The sequence below is a fragment of the Aulonocara sp. 'chitande type north' Nkhata Bay genome, linkage group LG3, assembly GCF_057382095.1.
Source record: "Aulonocara sp. 'chitande type north' Nkhata Bay isolate Kocher_YH1m ecotype deep benthic linkage group LG3, A_spYH_male_GT1.1, whole genome shotgun sequence".
NCBI classification, from domain to species: Eukaryota; Metazoa; Chordata; class Actinopteri; order Cichliformes; family Cichlidae; genus Aulonocara; species Aulonocara sp. 'chitande type north' Nkhata Bay.
In genome coordinates this window covers 25,243,200-25,262,729 of record NC_141346.1, presented here as the reverse complement: position 1 = coordinate 25,262,729, position 19,530 = coordinate 25,243,200, and the positions used below count along the sequence as shown (strand labels likewise).

At 40.7% G+C, this 19,530-nt stretch overlaps 2 protein-coding genes across 2 annotated transcripts; one reads left to right on the top strand and one right to left on the bottom strand.

Moving 5' to 3' along the window:
• Positions 1-1,499: 1,499 nt before the first annotated feature.
• Positions 1,500-19,265, bottom strand: LOC147334772 (uncharacterized). Its single transcript, XM_086285992.1, has 11 exons — positions 19,204-19,265; positions 13,553-13,655; positions 13,396-13,481; positions 12,505-12,605; positions 11,135-11,205; positions 6,522-6,629; positions 5,418-5,488; positions 5,029-5,146; positions 4,773-4,937; positions 4,182-4,277; positions 1,500-4,100 (listed from the first exon to the last, which is right to left on the bottom strand). The coding sequence occupies exons 1-11, from the start codon at positions 19,263-19,265 to the stop codon at positions 1,707-1,709; spliced, it is 3,375 nt and encodes a 1,124-aa protein (XP_086142118.1). The 3' UTR covers positions 1,500-1,706.
• On the top strand, positions 7,280-8,598 carry LOC147334773 (E3 ubiquitin-protein ligase TRIM58-like). Its single transcript, XM_086275026.1, has 2 exons — positions 7,280-7,612; positions 7,721-8,598. Exons 1-2 carry the CDS (start codon positions 7,280-7,282, stop codon positions 8,450-8,452), a joined length of 1,065 nt encoding a protein of 354 aa, XP_086131152.1. The 3' UTR covers positions 8,453-8,598.
• Positions 19,266-19,530: the final 265 nt, after the last annotated feature.

Below are 19,530 nucleotides of genomic sequence, written 5' to 3'. Positions count from 1 at the left end.
TTTAACTCTAATAACACATTCAAGATGAACACGTTGGCAGTGATGTTGCCAGAGACGTTTTCCTCTACACAAATCACTACAGTTACTTTAGCTTCAGCGTTGTTACATCACTACAGAAAACCTAGAAGCAAAAACACATTTGTGCTTGTTTCTTGAACTCTAAGAACTATAAAAATGGATGATTTTGAGATTGATGATGGTCTCGATTGCTTTAGTTTCTCTGTTTTAAATATGATACAAGGCCAGAATTAATGAGAGGTGCAGACACAAAGAGGTTCTGCTCAAGATTAGATACAAAATGCAGCTGTAAGAATAGGAAATGTGGATATAGTTTCAAATGTGCTTGGTTTTAAAGTGAATGTTTCCAGACATTCATCCACTTGAAGCCAGATATTTCAGTCTATTTCAATTAAAACATTGTCTTCTGGCAGGAAAAAGTGCAATACAGTCTTTGAATGAAGTGCGCAGAGTGACTGAGGAACAATGCTTTATTAATTAGTAGGGAAACATTACATACATACATAAATAAAGACAGATAAACATAAAAATGTCCTCATATGAAAACACAACTTGAATTTTCCAAGTCAGACAGAAAGTGTCTGTTTTTAATCAGAGTTATAAATATCTCCTTGTATCTCCACTGATCGTGTTTTTTAAAAAAGACACCACCGCTCTCAAAGATTAGTTATGTCAGGCTTTATAAAAACACAATTAGTAATATTATTATTTCTATATAAGTCCAGCCTGGATTAAAGAGATTCTGCTGCACGGTTCGTGCAGTTAAAGGTGCTTGTGAATCGAAAAGGCATTCAGTCACATGACCTTTAAAAACTGCAGAATTTTCAGGATACTCCAAAGATGTACATCTTTATAGCTGCAGATATTTCTCTTTCAAACAAGAAAAAAAGTACCACAGGAATAAATCAAAGGGAGTACAAATAAAATGAAATTAGATTTTATTCACTCCGTTTTTTAGCTCCCCTCCTTTCAATTCAGTGTTTAAATTTGCAGTTTGTATGTTGGTTGTAATAGTTTCTTTCATACAATACGGCGTACCCCTTACTCTCATAGTAGGAGCCTTTAGTCTGTGGATTAACGCACAGACTGACTCAAGTGTCTGTAGGCCTAATAGGAGAGATCAAGTCATGGCTACGGCCACCAAATTATTCAGAACTGCTAGTGTTAGTGTGGTTTTGACTGAAAGCTTGTTAGCAATCACGTCACAGGCTGTAGTCATTTCCCGACTCATCCAGAGATCTCAGAGCTTCACTCTGACCAAAACAAAAAGGTCTGTGATTTCTGATAAGACATCGGCTTTCCTGAGGTCGTGAGGAGAGGTCATTATTGTCATTAATCTTGGAATGTACTCTCAATTAATAGATTTAGAAAGAATACAAATATACCTTGAAAACAAGTTGTTTTTCCCCTCTGTGGTTGTTTAAAGTACATTACAAGGACAATATAATACAAAGAAAACGTAGTGAACTTTTCAGCTCCGCTGCACTTAAACCTTATAATAACAAACAAACAAGGTAACAAACAAGATTTAAATCCATACGAGACAATCTCATTGTATCTTCCTTTGTTACTCAAATTAAACTTGAACATTTTAAAAGGTATCTACATTTCATAATGGAGTGTATCTCCTGACTTTCCTGAAGGAGGAGTGATTAGGAAAAAATCCTCAAAACAAAACAACCAAGAGTTTATCTCCAGCGCGGCCTTGTGGGCAAGACCGAGTCCTGAGAATGAGCGGACTTGTCACTGTCACTGTCATTCCGTCTGTGGCCTTTAGGGGGAGCCAGCAAGTCGTGGCGCGATGCACGAGGAGATGATTTGACGCTCTGAGACTTCCTCTGTGAGGAGGGGGAGAGTTTTTGGACATCTGAGGATCTTGCTGACGCATGGACTCTTAGTGATCTTGATAGCGTAACAGGCAAGGAGGTGCTGGATGGGGTAACAGGGGAGGTCGACTTGGAAGAAGGTTTGGGGGAGGGGTCTGACTCAATATTGGGGGAGTGGGAAGCAGCAGGAACAGCAAGGTTGGTGTGAGTACGTCTGAAAGAAGAAGAGGCTGTGCTCCGTGCAAAACCCGGAAACACAGATGATGAAGAGCTAGTGGCTTTGCGCAAAGGAGTGGCAGGAGCACTGACGCTGCCTCCTGCTCCACTTCTTCCACCCTGAGAGAGTGCCCGCAGTGTGGAGCGACAGATCTTCTCCTCCTGCTGGGCTTTAGGTTTCATTAAGGGCTTTTGGCTGGACATCTTTCCTTGAAAGTCCTTGTTCTGTTCTCGGGCAGATGGCTGAGTACCTGAAACATTCTGGTTCTTTGAGTCCTTTGGATCCAAAGTCTTGGGGATCCCAGATTGTCGGGATGAAGGAGCATTTGCAGGCCTCGCTACTCGTCGAGGGGAAGCACTGCTTCGTTTTGAGGGAGTCAGACTGGTGGGCACTGTGGTGCTGGAGGAGCCTCGATTCTTCTCTGTATGTTTGATTCTGGATGGACTTCTGTTGGTCCTGGATATTGGCACAACCCTCCTCATGTCCTTGTTCTCGGAGGTTGTGAGGGTCCGGATAGATTTGGATTTGCCAGATGCAGAGATAGTGTTTGGGGTAGGTTTCTTCCCATTAGTTTGGACTTTAGACGTAGGAAGGCTCTTGCTGGGTAGTTTAGATGGAGTTGCTGGTTCTGCTTTTACTTTGGTGGAAGAAGCTGCTTTTGCAGTTTTACTGGTTGAGTCTTTAGAAGCCATGTTGTTTTTGCTTTTCTCTTCTGTTGATTGTTTTGAGACGGTCACTCCATCACTGTTCCTGTTGGTGGACACTTCTGCTTCTTCCTCCAGTTCTTTATCTTTCTCAGAAGCATCTGCTGTGAGAGCAGGCACTACATTAGGTGTTGGAGGTTCTTTCGGGCGCCACACAGAGGAAGAAACAAGCAGTGATGTGTCATCACAGCGGGGGACAGGCACTGGTTGGCTGCTGATGGGTACAGGCACTGGTTTTTCATTGGCCGGTTGAGGTTCTGAAGGCATGTCATTGGCTAAAGCAGAGGAAGTTAGTTTGTTTCCTCCTTGGTTGTCACCCTTATGCTGATCTTTTTCAGTTTCTGCATAGGTGCTTTGTGTGTCACTTGTAGCCTCGCACACACCCGTCACACACCATACAACCACCTTATCCTCTTGCCCCTCATCGCCCTCTCTTGGTGTTGAAGAAGAGCTGAGCTCACAGACTTGCTCATCAGATTGTTTTGGATTTACAATCAGTTGGCCATTATTCTGCACCTTATCAACTTGCAATTCATCCCCTTTCTCTTCTTCCAAATCTGTGATTGTCAAATCATCTTGATGAAGACCAACATGTCTGTTTTCGCTATGACTTGTGAGGGTGTCGCCACTGCCAAACACTTTTAGCTCAGGAACCAACGTGCATTTGTCTAAAACCACCACCATGTTTCCTGTAGCAGTGGTGCTCTGCTGAAATCTCTTATCAGTGCAGTCAGTCTGCTGAGTTAAAACCAGTTCAACATCTTTTGGTTTGCTTGTTGTAAGTGTTGCATGGCTGCTTAAACCCATGCCAGGTTGATCACTGCTGCTTTTGTTGTTGTGTTCAGATTGCTGGTTTGAGTCAGAGGTAGGTTTGACTGCAAGTTCATTTGCAGGATTAGTGGCATTTGCACACGTCTGGGTAGCATTTTGGCTGAGGTAAGTGGCAGTTGCATGGTTTTTGTTTTTTGGACTCCTTTTGGAAGGTGATGAGGAGTTTTGTGGTGCCGTTTGGGTGGACACTGGGAATCCTGGACTTGAGGGAGATGGAAAACTGCTCCCTTTGCCTCTTTGCTGAATGTTTTTGCGATCAGTCGCCTTTTCCAGGAAAGTGCTTAGTTCCTGCTCAGCAGCAATAGATGGTGAGCAGGATGGAGACTTTCGGGAACGACGTAAGCTCACAGCACGTCCCAGAGGACTGTGGGAGTTGTTCACTGGTGAGCGAGGGTGGGACCTAGGGGTCAGGAGCTCCATCAACAGTCCGGCCTCGTCATGCCGCGACAAAGCAGTGGACATGTCAAGCTCACTGTGGCAGCGCAGCCCAAAGACTCCATCCACCTATAACGGGAACAGAGAGTGGATCATCGTTAGACATCTTTGATTGACTTTGTTTTACAGTGTCTGCGTACGTCATCCTACCTTTTCTCCTCCAGCCCAGGAGTGCCTCTTCTTCTCCTCCAGCTCTTGTATCCGCTGACGACGAGCCGCCTCCTTCGCCTCCCTCTCCATGTTCTCCTTCAAAAAGAGAAAGAGAAGTTATTTTCCTGATGCACGTGACTCTTCTGGTCCTCCATAGCCTACAGATATTATGCATGTTGAAAAAAAATTCAGATCCTGATGGACAAATCAAAGCAAACAAATCAAAAAAATAAAACAAACTGTGAACCCTTGGGCCTTAAATACAACATCTCCTCTTATGCCTGATTTATGGTCTGGTATTTGTGTCTCTGTCAACAGCTCATCGTGAGAGAAGGGTTTGGGAATTCAAACTACTCAGAGGCAATGGAGACACACTTGAGCCAAAAAGCCAACAATGGTGAAATTGTTGGCAATCACATAAAACGGAAGGTTTAGAAACGAATATGTTTCACTGTAAATCAGAAGCGTTATGAAATATGGGATGAAGACTAATGTATCAGTTGAAGTATACCAACAGTTTTAACCACATCTACTGGATCTTGTGTGGATTGTTGTACAGCTCGTGTAATGGATTTGCATTCATAGTTGTACCTTGACAGCATTTGTGAACCTGGAGCAGAAGGTGTGGAAGATGCTGAAACAGTCGTCCAGCCTGAAAGTGTCTCTGTCCTCGCAGAAAAAGTCGATCAGCTCGCTGCCTTCCCTCTTTAGCTGTTGCCGACTGCCACGGAGTGAGCAGAGAGATGATGTGGCATGCTGAGACAAACATAATAGGCACAAAATTATTTTTTAAACTACACACTTATTTAAAGATTATATAAAACTAAAATACTGTTATGTGTGTTACCTGCAGAAAGCTGTCCAGTTGCTGCAGCAGCTCTGTGTCTCTCTGGATGCTCTCCTCCACTGAGTGTGTGCGAGATGTCAGCAAATGCAGCTCAGCATCCAATGTTTCCAATGAGATCCTACCAAAGGAAGGAAAACAAATCCATGTAGCCTCATTTCTGCTCTGGTTTCATTCATTTTGTGTCTGGTGTAATTTAAGTATCAAATGAAGGACTGAAAAGAAACCAGCAGGGGGCGGTGTTCACTCAGATTCTGTAGCGATGTAATAAAATGATGGAAAGAAGGAGTATAATAAATAAATCCCCACCAAACAGGTTGATGGAGAAATGTAGTGGTGTATGTGGACAACTGTAGTATTTAATATGTGAATAATATGAAGTGATGTCTGACCTGGCTGCAGCCTGGATGTGACTCAGCTTGAGAGGAAACTCCAAGAGCTTCTCATCTTTTTTATGGGCTTCCTATAGAAAAACAAAAAAACAAAACATGAGACCCCCTCTTTCCAGCTACCTCCTCTTGCTCATTTTGGTGGTACAGAGGTGCTCTCAATCCACATAAAGAGACCCATTCTCTGTCCCAGGGTCCCCTTCTGGTAGACATTGCATGAAATCACCTTAAAGACATAATCTCACCAGCATGTTTAGGCCTTCTACCAGTAGGACTTGCCTGCAGCTCTATTCTGAGCCCCTCCTGAACTACTGAGCATCTCACTCTCTGAAGCTGAACCAACAACTTGTCAGAATAAACTAATTTCCACCTGTTGTATCTGCAATTTTATTCTGAGGGTTCAAATTTATATCAACTAGTTACTCAACAGCTTCCCCTTCAGCTTCAGGTCTCTCTTCACCACTCAAACCATTAAGACGTGGATCTGCTAATTTTCATTGTAACCACTTCACACTGAGCTTCAAACTCTCTCAAACTGTCTCAAGAGCTGATTTCATTAATAGATTAATCAAAAAAAGGATTGTATCATCTGCAAAAAGGAGAGACGTGTTTCTGAGACCACCAGATCTGAAAGAGTCTGTACAAAACCAGCAGTGGCGGAGTCCACCACTCTCCAGGAATAAGTATGACTTATTGACTGTAATGTGAACCAAGCTCTGGTTGCAGTTGTCCAGGTACCAAGTAGCCTGTAACAATGGCAAACACCCAAAGCAACACCAGGATGACAACCACATCATAGCATAGATCTTCCCTGGAAACTCTAAAGGTGTGATTCCCCATAAAAATAGGGTCTTTAGGGTCTTCCTCCCTAAAAAAAAGAAAGAAAGAGGGACCACATCTCCAGCCTACCCATTCGGAAGTAGTGTCCCTGACCTCCTGCCAATGAGTGCCAACCAGCACAGCCGACTACATCCAGAACCTTGATCAAATTCAGATGAATCTCATTCACCAATGGTGCCTGACAACCAAAGAGCACTTTAACTGTTTTTGTGACTTCAGCCACACTGGCGTATGTGCAAAAATGAAATGAACAATGATGTTACTCACCAGAGCGACAAAGTGCAGCAGGTTCATGCCTGGTTTGTTAGCTTTGGTGTCAGCCAGAGACAGGAGGGACGACAGCTTGAAGCCTACTGCGTTTCCTGCATAACCTCCCTGCAACGCACATAGCACAGAAATTAAACTCATAGTGGTGAACATTCAAACACTTGAACAACAGAATCTGAAGCTATAAAACTACATTTCCCACAAAGCAGTTGGTCTCCATAGTCTACCTGATAAGAGAGAGTAGAGACAGCAAGTCTCCAGTTTGACTGTACACCTAACATGTATCGCCCAATTATCAGCTCATTCTGTTAAACATTTATCAATTAAATGAACATAAATACACTTTTTCTGCAATCATTGTGTCATGACAGTCAAATGAGCTCATGCATTCAGACCCTGAGATTTTAAATGACAGATACTAAGATTGTGTAAATAAGCTAACACTAAAATACAACTTCTGCTCAAACTAGCAAACTAAACCGTCAGAAATAAAAGTAGTACTTCAACAGCAGAGTGACTGGCTGTGATTAAAACTGCAGATCAACCTCCGAACAATTTAACACAGACAAACATTTTTAAATGTGCTCTGCTGTGTGAAAAATGACCACACGCCGTCTGCTTGAAACCACTTCTCCTCTTGGAATAAGTCAAGGCCTCATAACCACTCCCACTTCCTGTTTCTGAAAAACACCCAAATCTTTTCCTGTATTGCATCAGTATTAGAGAAACTCACACAGTCACTGACACTGAGAGGAGAAATGGCACAGAAAGGAGTTCAGCTGGACCAAGAAACCTTCTCTTGTTCCATCTGTTTGGATCTACTGAAGGATCCGGTGACTACAACCTGTGGACACAGCTACTGCAGGAACTGTATTAAAAGTTTCTGGGATGAAGAGGACAGGAAGGGAATCCACAGCTGCCCTCAGTGCAGGAAGACGTTCACACCGAGGCCTGTCCTGGAGAAAAACACCATGTTTGCAGCTTTAGTGGAGCAGCTGAAGAAGACTGGACTCCAAGCTGCTCCAGCTGATCACTGCTATGCTGGACCTGAAGATGTGGCCTGTGATGTCTGCACTGGGAGGAAGCTGAAAGCCATCAAGTCCTGTTTATCTTGTCCAGCCTCTTACTGTGAGAAACATCTCCAACCTCACTATGATGCAGCTCCATTAAAGAAACACAAGCTGGTGGCCCCCTCCAAGAAGCTCCAGGAGAACATCTGCTCTCGTCATGATGAGGTGATGAAGATTTTCTGTCGTACTGATCAGCAGAGTATCTGTTATGGCTCTGCTGATAAAGCAGTGGAGGACAGTGAGAAGATGTTCACTGAGCTGATCCGTCTCCTCCAGAAAAGAAGCTCTGATGTGAAGCAGCAGGTCAGATCCCAGCAGGAAACTGAAGTGAGTCGAGTCAAAGAGCTTCAGGAGAAGCTGGAGCAGGAGATCGCTGAGCTGAAGAGGAAAGACGGCGAGCTGGAGCAGCTCTCACACACAGAGGATCACAACCAGTTTCTACACAACTACCCCTCACTGTCAGCACTCAGTGAGTCTACACACTCATCCAGCATCAATATTCGTCCTCTGAGCTACTTTGAGGATGTGACAGCAGCTGTGTCAGAGACCAGAGATAAACTACAGGACATTCTGAGAAAGGAATGGACAAACATCTCACTGACAGTCACTGAAGTGGATGTTTTACTGTCACCAGCAGAGCCAAAGACCAGAGCTGGATTCTTAAAATGTTCACATGAAATCACACTGGATCCAAACACAGCAAACAGACGTCTGTTATTATCTGAAGGGAACAGAAAAGTAACATCTATGAAGCAACATCAGTCTTATTCTGATCATCCAGACAGATTCACTGGATGGTTTCAGGTCCTGAGTAGAGAGAGTCTGACTGGACGTTGTTACTGGGAGGTGGAGTTTATGTAGCAGTCGCATACAAGAATATCAGCAGAGCAGGGTTTGGCAATGAATGTTTTTTTGGATATAATGAAAAATCTTGGGCATTAGATTGTGACACAAGCAGTTATACATTTCGGCACAACAATATCCCAACTGTCCTCTCAGGTCCTCGGTCCTCCAGAGTAGGAGTGTACCTGGATCACAGAGCAGGTATTCTGTCTTTCTACAGCGTCTCTGAAACCATGACTCTCCTCCACAGAGTCCAGACCACATTCACTCAGCCGCTCTATGCTGGACTTTTATCTTTTGAGGGCGTCTCTGCAGAATTCATTAAACTGAAATAAATGTCACTGAGGGACAGTTGATTAAAATGTGATTTAGTTTTGACTTTCCTTTGGTCTCCATCATTGTTAATCAGACCACATTGTCACTAATGCCCACTTTGTTGCCTCTGACATGGGATCCCTCTCTACACTAGTCCATTTACATTTACATGCTTCCCTTAGGCAGTATTATTAGAGTGGATAGCATGTGGGCATATTCTCATTATTATGCAGTGAAATGTTGATTTACTTACAAAACAATGTTGGTTAAAATGTCTGTTTTAGTTTGCAGTTTCTTTGGTCTCCACATTTTTGCAGAGCACTCATCGTTGTGCAGTTTCCTGTCAGTCACACTTTACAGATACTATTTTGATATCTTATCATTTATTGTCTAATTAATAACTGACTTTGTTTGAACAAAGACAATTTTCATTGCATTTACATATATTTGTTGTTGTTGAAATAATCAATCAGTTCAAGAAACAGCTTGCTTTGGGTTTTTTTACATTGATAAATGCAGCTTTTTATGCTAATTAATGAATTTGCAGTTATTTGGGATCTAATTTTCTTTCACCTTTAATTATACCTACATATACATACAGCATACTCTGATTTTATTAATTAATGTGTAGCTGTGTTGGTCATATCGTTATTGCCATGTCGTTCAAAATTAATAACTTGATTTAAATATCCTCTTTGGAGGCTGCTTAATTTAGTGCACCAACCTGTTTTATGCATAAAATTTTGTTTAGATCCACAATTTGAACTTTTACTCAGATTCATAAATAGTTTTTGTCTGATTTTCTTTCATCATTTTCAGTCAGTTACATTTTGCACGAGTCTGATTTCTGCATCTGTTCACCAATGAATGCATGTCATTGGTCCACACTGTGTATAAGACAACCAACAGTTATGAATTAAAAACAAATCATTTTGAAATGTAAAACCTTTAGAAGACACTATATTATTTCCAATCAATTTGTGAGTGATAAATTGTTCAGTGATACCCTGACTGTAATTAAATGATGGATTTAGCCACCATGCTGTCACGCATGGTTTTGGCCGCCATCATGTCAGTTTTTAAAACAAGAGCCTATATTTGGATGATAACTTGAAGTCTAAGGCTACGTTCACACTGCAGGCGAAAGCACATCAAATCCGACTTTTCTGACCCTCTGCGACCCATATCCGATCATGGTATGACAGTGTGAACGGCACAAATCTAATATTTTCAAATCCGATCTGGGTCACTTTCGTATGTGGTACTGAATCCGATACATATCTGATGTTCTAGAAAGCGACTGCTGTTTGAACGGTCATGTCGCATTAAATCAGTCTTTTACGTCACTGACACAAGACAGACGCCGATTATCAGCGCCGGAGAAGACATCGCGAACGCTTCCTGGCCATCCAGAGAAACTGTTGGGAAGACAACGTTGGAGAAACGTGAACATTTTATTTGTACTGTATAATCTGCAGATTCTGACAGAAATCTGCAACTTTCCTTTGAAGCACCGCTCCCCTAAAACAGCAATAAGGATAATTATTAGGCCATATGTAAATAACAAAATAACTTTAGAATTTAAAGCAAAATTGGGAAACGTAAAGTCTGAAACAAGTCTTTATATTAACGGCCAACAGTCAAACAATACTGTTCAGTCTGGGTCTAAACAGAGTGCGTTGTGTGTGACATCTTCTTTTGCACATGCGGGCCACTTTGAGGGTTCACACTAGAGCGCGTTTGCTGTCAGATTTTATCTGCAGTGTGAACAAGCAGACAAAAAAATCAGATTTGATCAAAAAAATCGGAGTTGAGCATTAATAAGACCTGCAGTGTGAACGTAGCCAAAGTTACCGTTAATCTCATGGTTAAAACTGTAGATATGAATCTAAATCTATTTGTAGCAGTAAACATGTTTAATTCTGATCTAAAGTTGAACATTTAAACATGAGTTTTTTTGGGACTGACTCAATTTTGGAGCCAGCCTCCAGTGACCACTTGACACTCGTATTAATATATGTGAGTGTTTTTAAAAAGAGTATATTACGTCTGATTATAATAAGGAAGAGAAGTTCTATGAAAACACTGCTTTGTTTTAGTGTCGTCTTAGCATTTCTTTTTTAATTTGCAGCTCACCTTTTCATCTTGACTCACTCTAATAAAAAGTTTCCATGCAAAGTTTTAGGTTATGTACAGAAACAGGAAATAAACCAGAATTCTAATATTAAATTACTGTCACGGAAATAAAGGGTGTAAACTAAAAAGCCTTTTGTTGCCTCTTCTTCCTTCTTGTATTTCTTTTTCTTCTTCCACCATCTATCCACTTTTTTCTCCCTCATCTAATTATTCATTGATGCTGTACAATGTTTTTTTTTTCCTACTCACAGCGTTAAGGAGGTTTCCGGCCTGCAGCACCAGGTGGAGAACAGCATGGAGCTCCTCGCAACACATAAATTCTGGAGGACGGAGACAAAGTAAAAGAAATGATGTCTTCATTTGTGTCAGTACATAAAGGATAAACCAATGCAAAAGCATCACCTGCTGGAAATAACTGTGTAAAAAGAGAGTAAAGAGAGAAAAAACACAAAACCTGTGCAGTAAAGATACAGATAACATAAGCTTATGATGCTAAAATCCCACTGGGTTTGCTGTTTTATCACATGCAGTGTTAGCATGTGGAAGGTTAGTTAACAGTTCAGGCAGTTATCAAGTTCACACACACACTGCTAAAAATACTGAAGGTGTTAGTCTGTATTGGGTGGAGGGTGTAAACGAGGAGAAGGCTTTACTGCAGGTATTTCTGCACCAACGACATTCAGTCCAGATTTATTGCGTTTTATTTCTTTTCATCTTTTTTATTATTATTTTATTTTTGTTAAAAAATATTCCAGAGTTTCATACACAGATCTCTTTTCTTTCTTTCTTTTTTTACAACTTCTGAATCAAACGGCTCACTCCTTCACATAAAGGTGAAAGTACTGATTCTGAGACATTGTAACACAATCTGTGTAACAGAATCTGCTAAATCTGTGAAAGTGTTTCTAGAAGCTTCTTGGTTACACCTCTGCGTGGTGATTCTGAAGCTAAATGAATCCTCTGAGATCGATGTCATCACTGATGACGACCCCAAACAGAACCTTATGTTTGGAGTCAAGAAAAATAACTTTTCTGGAGGTTTTTAATGTTTTTGATGGATGTGAGTCGGTGTGATTTCTTTGTTGTTTGTTCATTGCCGAGACACAGAGATAGGGTTCATCAGCAGCAATGAGCTGCATCTCAGAGTAACTATTAACATGCTCTATGCAACTTTTAACACCTATTATTTATTGTATATTTGACCAAACCCTACTTTACCTCAGTGCCCTGATCCCAGTGTCAGGAGTCAAACGTTACTTTTTTTTAAAAATGTAAAATTAATTTTAAAAAGTTGATGAGTTTGCTCTAAAAAGTTTTACAGCTCCACCACCATCGTTGGTGTTCATGCCATTCTCTCAGTAATTTCAGTTCATACAACACAGATAGAAGCAGTCTGGCCACACAATCTCTACCTGCCTCCTGCAGCACATTTGCTTGTGGTAAGGAATAAAACATTGTAACACACTCAGTGTTGGTTCTGGTCCTTCTCTGTTCTGCGTTGACACTGAGACAATAAGTAAGAGAAGAGAAAGCAGAGCTGTGGCCTGTGTGAGCTCCCAACAGCGGCTGCATGCAGAGAGCAGCTCATCCGTGTGCCGCTGATGCTGCGAGCGTGTTACCTTTGATGGCGGCGCGAAGGATCTTAATGTCCCGTTTCATGGCCTCGCACGCTGCCGGAAAATCCTCCTTTAAGAGCATGGATTCAATGCGGACTGTGTAACTGCAGACCGAGAGAGAGAGGGGTGAAAATGAATTGATTAATACATTTTTATTTTGCGTCCAAGCTGGTACACATCACTAAATACAGCTAATGCTACTACTTTACATACTCTCGTAGTAACTGTATACCAGCAGCTGGCAATTAGTTTGAACTGTGGGACTATTTTTAGCGCATCTCATTAAGGAGATGTTGTTATTGGTGTGTGGGGGAGCTGCAGGCATGTAATTGATTCAGCTTGATGTTTTTGAAATGATCTGAAGGCAGATGTCACATTACCAGCGCTCCAGCAGCAGCTACTTACTAACATTTGTTTGTTTTGTTGAGCACAAATTGATGCATTAACGGTTATGATTCCTGAGTCACTGAGTCAGCTCTGTTAACTGTCACAAGGTCCTGTTTAGTGATACAAAAACATTTTCCCCCACTTAGAGCTAGAGCTGGTACACAGGCCACTTTTACCCAACACTGTTTCACACCAGTGCATCATGTTTTCAAAAATTCAAAGTAACCACTGTACAGCCAGTAAAAGTATTTATGTTTAATGTTGTAAGTATACAAGTACAAGTACTACAAAAATGTACTGTTTTTGGTGCAGTATTTCAGTGAATGCAACAGTGAAACTGTACAGACAGTGGAAGCATTTTCAGTGTAAAACTGTTTCATGGATCTTGCATGAATATCGGAAATGTTAAAAAAAAGATCATAAAGGTTTAATTCTAATTTCTGAAACTTGCAGTGAAAGTTGAACGCAGCATAAAACTGAATAACTAAGTAAAAGTTCAGCGCTCACCTGGGCACCTGAATCAGCCGGTACATGAAGGAATCGGCCAATGAGAGCTGAGAGACTTCGCCGCGGTGTGCCTTCAGTTTCTTCACCTTCATGAGTGCAAAAAGATGGATCAGATAAAAAAAACACATCAGTGTGTGTGTGTGTGTGTGTGTCTCACCTCTTCAGACTCTGGCAGCAGTTTCAGCATTTCTCTCAGACGCTCCACCCCAAAAGCCTCACTGTTGCCATGGCAGATTTCATCTACTATAGTCTCATTGGACCTGGAGGAAGAAGATGTTTAAATTTAGTGTGAGCAGCGATATAAAAAACAAACACTCATTGTGCTGAAGTTAAGAATTAAAATGGCATCAAAATAACATTACACTAAGCTGATCTGGGTTTTCCCCCCACAGAGATTTAATTACCATCTGCACACGTACAAGGTACACTCAGTTCACTCTGTCAGGTTAAAATTCAAACAAGAAAATGAATAATTTAAGACAGTTTTATCACTTTGTGAACTCCAACCTTTTGCTTTTAAATGATAATTTCATTTTCAACATTGAAACAATGTTATATATTCATTCAGGAATTAGCCTGAGACGACATTTATAGTTATTTTTCTGTTGACTGGAAGCACCTTCCCTGTTACTTAAAGTAAAATAAAATGGACAAAATAACTTCTTTAACTAATTAACTTCAGTGCCGATACACGTCCAGTTTATTTTAACCTACACAGTGGATGAAGAGAAACTCAAAAACTCAAAATTTAACTTATTGTACTGTTGTCAGGAGATAGAAACTTTCTTGCACAGAGTTATTGTGCAAAGCTGCTTTCAAGGTCATGAGGAATTCCATAAACTTGAGATTTTCCTATTTGATATCCAGTTTTTGTATTTTTCGCTGAAACCTTCAATTTGTTCAATGAGTACAGAGCACACTTTCACAGTTAGGCCAAGCACAAAAAGACTGAAATTCTGATGTCAGAGTTCATTTAAACCGTTTCTTGACTGAGTGAGCTGAATAAACTGGACAGGCGTGTTCTGTCAGATCATCCCACCAAGTACAACTTCCTTGTACATATTTTTACACTCTGTTATAAATGCAACATGATGTCACAGAGTTTGCAGATGTATTAACAACAGTTTTAGTAACATGCTCTGGACATACTTTTAAAATGCGATTTTCTAAGCAACAAGCCCTAAAACGAGAAAAGCAAAAATCCCACAATTGAAATTTTGTTTCCTTAATTTTATGACAAAGAAAATTAGTATTTTCTGAATACTGTCTGTCAGTGCTGTTTACATCTGTCTAAATCTCAGCCAAGGATATCTGAGAGTGGATTTGTGGGTTTAGAAGTTGTTGGCGTTCTGTGTGTGTGTGTGTGGGGGGTGTTGTTGGTCGGAGAGCTGTTTGTCACACATTAAGTGGTCGTTCAATGGAATCCGCTGTGACGCTAATGATTGTCTCCCCTGCTCTCTTACCTGCCTGAGAAAAGTTGGCTTTAAATTTACGGCAGTGATTTATCAGAGATGTGCGGAGCATGGAAGGAGAGCGTGAGAAATAGAGACAGGTGGTTAACAGTGAGTCTTTACAGTTGCCTGCACAACCTGGTGGAGTCTTTCATGTTTTAAGGCTGCATTTCAGTAAATGGTGTTGGAGATCTTGTTAAAAATGGAAGAACTATGAACAAAGAAAAGTCAGATTTTGACACACTGCACAAGTCTGGAAGGCATTTGATTGGTAAAGACTTCATTTTTCAACATCAGAATAATCCCAAACACATTGACAATTACAGTAAAAGAACACCTTGACTGTACCTGGACCTGCACAATAAAATGGTATCAGTCATGGACTGGCCTGAGCCCAAATCTCAACATTACTGAAGCAGTGTGAGAACAGAACAAACAAAGCAAAACAACACATCCAAAGAAGAGTTTTGAATGTCCTTCAAGAAGCCTGGAGAACTATTCCTGAAGACTGTTTAAAGAAAGTACAAGCATGCTGTTTAAGAAAGTTCAGGCTGTGCTGAAGAACAAAGGCGATCCTGCTAAATATAGATTTTCAGGCTCATCTGAACTGTACAAACTCTGATTTGTCTTATATACTGGTTTTCCATGTATGTTTCCTCACATTGTAATAAATCGCTGCACCTTTGTTTGTTTTTTTAACCATTTCCTTAGAAAAGTATAAAGAAGTGCAGGGCAACTCGAACATTTTGCACAGTCATCCCAAAGTATATTTCCTGGAGCAGATGGCTGTGTCTTTTACTTCCCACTTCTCGAAATTGTTACTTTGTTGTTGGAAAAGTTAAAAGTACTTATACTAAAGTCATGATGCATGCTTAATCATCCAGGTAAGGAAATCCTGATGAGTGACGAAACTTTTCTCCACCTGGAAACGTTACGTCCGGATGAACAGAACTAACTTTTGGGTACTTTTAGCTCGGTGTTAAAGCAGCTGCAAAACCTTCAGCTTAATTTGAAACTGAATGACAGAGTTTTTGTGGATATTGTACATCGTGAACATAAAATGATGCAATACAACTCAGATTCTTCTCCAATTGATTTCAGGTATAGTTGCTGTACATTCCTGCTCTCCGTCTCCCACATGCCTGTATGTCCCTCAGTGTGTTTGGTAAGCACTAAGTCTCAACATGGTGACCTGAATGATTCAGCACATTCATTCAATACATTCTCTAAGCTTAGCCAACTGACTCACCTTGTGGACACTTTTTACGTGACTTCCTATCTCTATATTAAGCTGTGGTGAAGATGTAAAATCCTCAGTGAGGTATAAATGTAAAAAAGGTGAAGGGAGGTTTAGATAAAGCAAGTTTTTTCATTCTTTGAACTACATTAAAGCTTCATGAATACGTTTCTATGAACAATATAAATGCAGTAATTCTGTCAAGCAGCATTGCGGTGACCTTACCATGAATGGGTTACAAGACAGCAGGCCCCTGGGGACAAGACCACCAACCCTCCTACAGAGGATTAAGACGTCAGGCTCAAGGACACACAAACCACAACTGCGGTGTAGCCGAGCTGTTTAGTGTCTCACTGGAGCAGCGCTGTGCTTTGATTTGAATGTAGGATATCACTTTCTTGCTGTTTTGTCCCATTTTGTACGCTTTTTTTGTTCATTTTATGTCCCTTTGTAGCCACTTTATGCCTGTTCGTGACCATTTTGTATCTCTTTATTTCTATTTAATCGCTCTTGTAGAGATTTTCATCTTTTTGTCATCAAATTATGTATGCTTGTAACAATTTTGCATTTCCTCGTATTCTCATTTCGTTTCCCTTTGTCACTGTTTTTTCTCTTTGTGATCAATTTTAGTTTCTCAGTCTTCATTTTGTATCTTTTCATGGCTAACATAAGTTTCCTTGCACCTATTTTGCATCTTTTTAACCATTTTACACCCCTTTATTGCCACTTTGCACCTCTTCATGCAAGTTAAGTTCACTTTCAGCCATTTGGCCTCCTTTGTCACAAGGTTACACCATTCTCATTTTTCTTCTTTTCTCCTCAAGTGGTTTAATTCTTCTTATTGCTATTTTGCATCTCTCAGCCTCTTTGTTGTCACTTTAAATCTTTTTGTTAATAATAGTCAATAATCAATGACATTGTAGTTATTTTCTGTCACTTCTGTAGCTCTTCGTTGTGAATTTAAATCTTTGTTTAGACAGTTTGTCATTTGTCAATTTAAGATCAGTTTATATCCATTAAGTTATTCTAAGGAGCTTGCAAAGAAAAGCGTCTGGACTTCTTTAAGTTTCCTTGAAGACGTTTCACTTCTCATCCGAGAAGCTTCTTCAGTTCTAAGAGCGATTGGTGGAGAGTCCCAGATTTTAAGCCCTATGGGAGTTTCCCCCCAAGAGGGACAAAGGACCCCCTAATGATCCTCTACCTAATCACATGAGCCAAGGTGTGAAAACTGGTGTAGGTCACAATCAGCCAGGGTTTCAGGTGAGCTCATTGTGAAACCTGACCCCACCCCATCGTGTGATTTCCTGAGGTCAGATGGCCCAGGATGTGAGTGGGCGTTAAGGCGTCTGGGAAGGGATCTCAGAACTGGATTATAGATGGCAGACAGTTGGTGTCGTAAACCACCGCCTCTGTTCAAAGACGGTCGCTCACAGTGGACATAGATGAATTATTTTACTCCTCTTTCAAACAGTCTTCTCTGTCCAAAATGTGAACATTGATATCCTTGAAAGAGTGACCTTTGTCCTTTAGATACAGATGGACAGACGATAGAAGCTTCTCGGATGAGAGGTTAAAAAAAAAAAAAAAAAGGTCTTCAACTAAGCTCAAGTCCTTTTTTAAGCTCCTTAGACTACGATGACCCAGATGACTGAGAACCTTCACATTCCATTAAGTTATTATTTTACATCTCTTGTTTTGGTCAACTTGAATTTGATTGTTGTCATTTTGCTCGCTTCATCTCTTGCGTCCCTTGTTGTATTATCTCCGTATACGTCAGTCTTTTCCTCTAATCTGACATATGGTCACATGTCTGTAGTGTGTATTCAATCAAGTATAACCTGCCCACATCACCACATTTGTTTATTCAACACTTCAGGATGATGGTGAGGAAACACACTACAATACAGCATCGCTTTGTGACACGCCATCAGCTAATAAAATCCCCATCTCCGTCTGACAGTCATTTTGTCATAGTCATGCTGTGTCATACCCACATTATTCTCAACAAACACCGACATGACAACACTGTCTGCATTTAGCATTCCTGTTCATGACTTTCCTTTTCTTCTTTTCTCTGGGAATCAAATCCGTGACCTTTAAAGTGAAAGCTTGCCTATCATAACTTAATCCACTCGACATAACAGTCAGAAATTATCAGTTCGATGCTCTGATGCTTCTTATCATGGAAATCAAACAGAGGCAGCAATACATAAAAACATATTTTGTCTTTGTCTCTATGTTTTCATGTTGGGTTAAACTGTGTGTGTGTGTGTGTGTGTGTGTGTGTGTGTGTGTGTGTGTGTGTGTGTGTGTGTGTAACCCATATTTTATTTTTGTAGCTTGCACTGAGGGCTGATTGATTATGTATGTTCTGCCTGCAGCACTGCGGTGTGTTTGTTGACCTTCTTGTAAGCGACACACACAGGGAAGCACGAACTGTAGCACGTTATAGGTGAATAACACCAGCGCAGTCTCTAATGCAGCTCAGGCAGCTTTGCAACTCAGCGCCATCACTGTTGTGAGGTGTTCCTGTTATTTTGTCCACCCCATCCTCATATAAAAATAGAGAGAGAGAGGATGGCATTTGTGCTTTCAGTGAGATGAAACAATAATAGCTTACAGACATGAACACACACGTGCATCTATGCTTGTGGACCTTCTGTGACATGATGCGTAATCCACACAGCTGTGAAGGTAAGTCATACCTTAAGAAAACAGTGATTTGAGGTTAAGGGGATTCCTCTGAAGTGGTGCAAAAGTGTGAAACAAGTCAGAAAGAAGTTGTTTAATGTTTGTGTACATGGACATGTCTGGGGATAAATGTATGCTCACCACCTCAATGAACTCAAGCAACAAGGAGCAAAAGTCCTTACTGATGCGAGACCAGTGAAGTCATACAGGAAACAATTACTTCAACTTATTTGTGTGTTTGTTTGCTGTTGTGAAACTGTAAGTAAAGAGTGGAAGGTGGATCTAGCTGAGAATCTGCACGTTTTCTGAGCAATGTCTTGTGATTGACATGTCATTAGCTAAAAACTATGAACTAGTTACCACTCTTTCCTGATGCCTGAGTGTAATATACAAAGAGAACCTAATATTTTGTTCAATATGACAACAAACCATTGAGCGGTGAACACATCAGAAAAATGCTTGCTTGATCTTGTCACATGGTCATTGGTCATTTTACCATACACTCCTTTTTGACTTGACCAGTAGTCTTTTCACAATCACAAGGGTATTTAGCAATGACCCTGGTGAAGGCCACAGGGGGAAATGTGTTGGTCACGCATTAAAACTGGTTCCTAATACTTTAAGTTTCACTGGAGTCTTCATGTCATTAGATCTTTGTCTTCGCCATGAACCTTGAAAGTTGTTCCAGAAAGGTTTGTTGCTATTTTAATGTAAAGAACATGGTTATTTCTGTTGCAGCAGCTGTTATAAATGCAA

Coding starts and splice junctions, on each gene's coding strand:
- LOC147334773 (XM_086275026.1), top strand. CDS start 7,280: ATGGCACAGAAAGGAGTTCAGCTGGACCAAGAAACCTTCTCTTGTTCC. Junction 7,613..7,720: donor GCACTGGGAGGAAGCTGAAA/GCCATCAAGTCC, acceptor GCCCCCTCCAAG/AAGCTCCAGGAGAACATCTG.
- LOC147334772 (XM_086285992.1), bottom strand. CDS start 19,265: ATGACCAATGACCATGTGACAAGATCAAGCAAGCATTTTTCTGATGTG. Junction 6,630..11,134: donor CCGGAAACCTCCTTAACGCT/GTGAGTAGGAAA, acceptor TGTGCGTTGCAG/GGAGGTTATGCAGGAAACGC. Junction 5,147..5,417: donor CACATCCAGGCTGCAGCCAG/GTCAGACATCAC, acceptor TTCCTTTGGTAG/GATCTCATTGGAAACATTGG.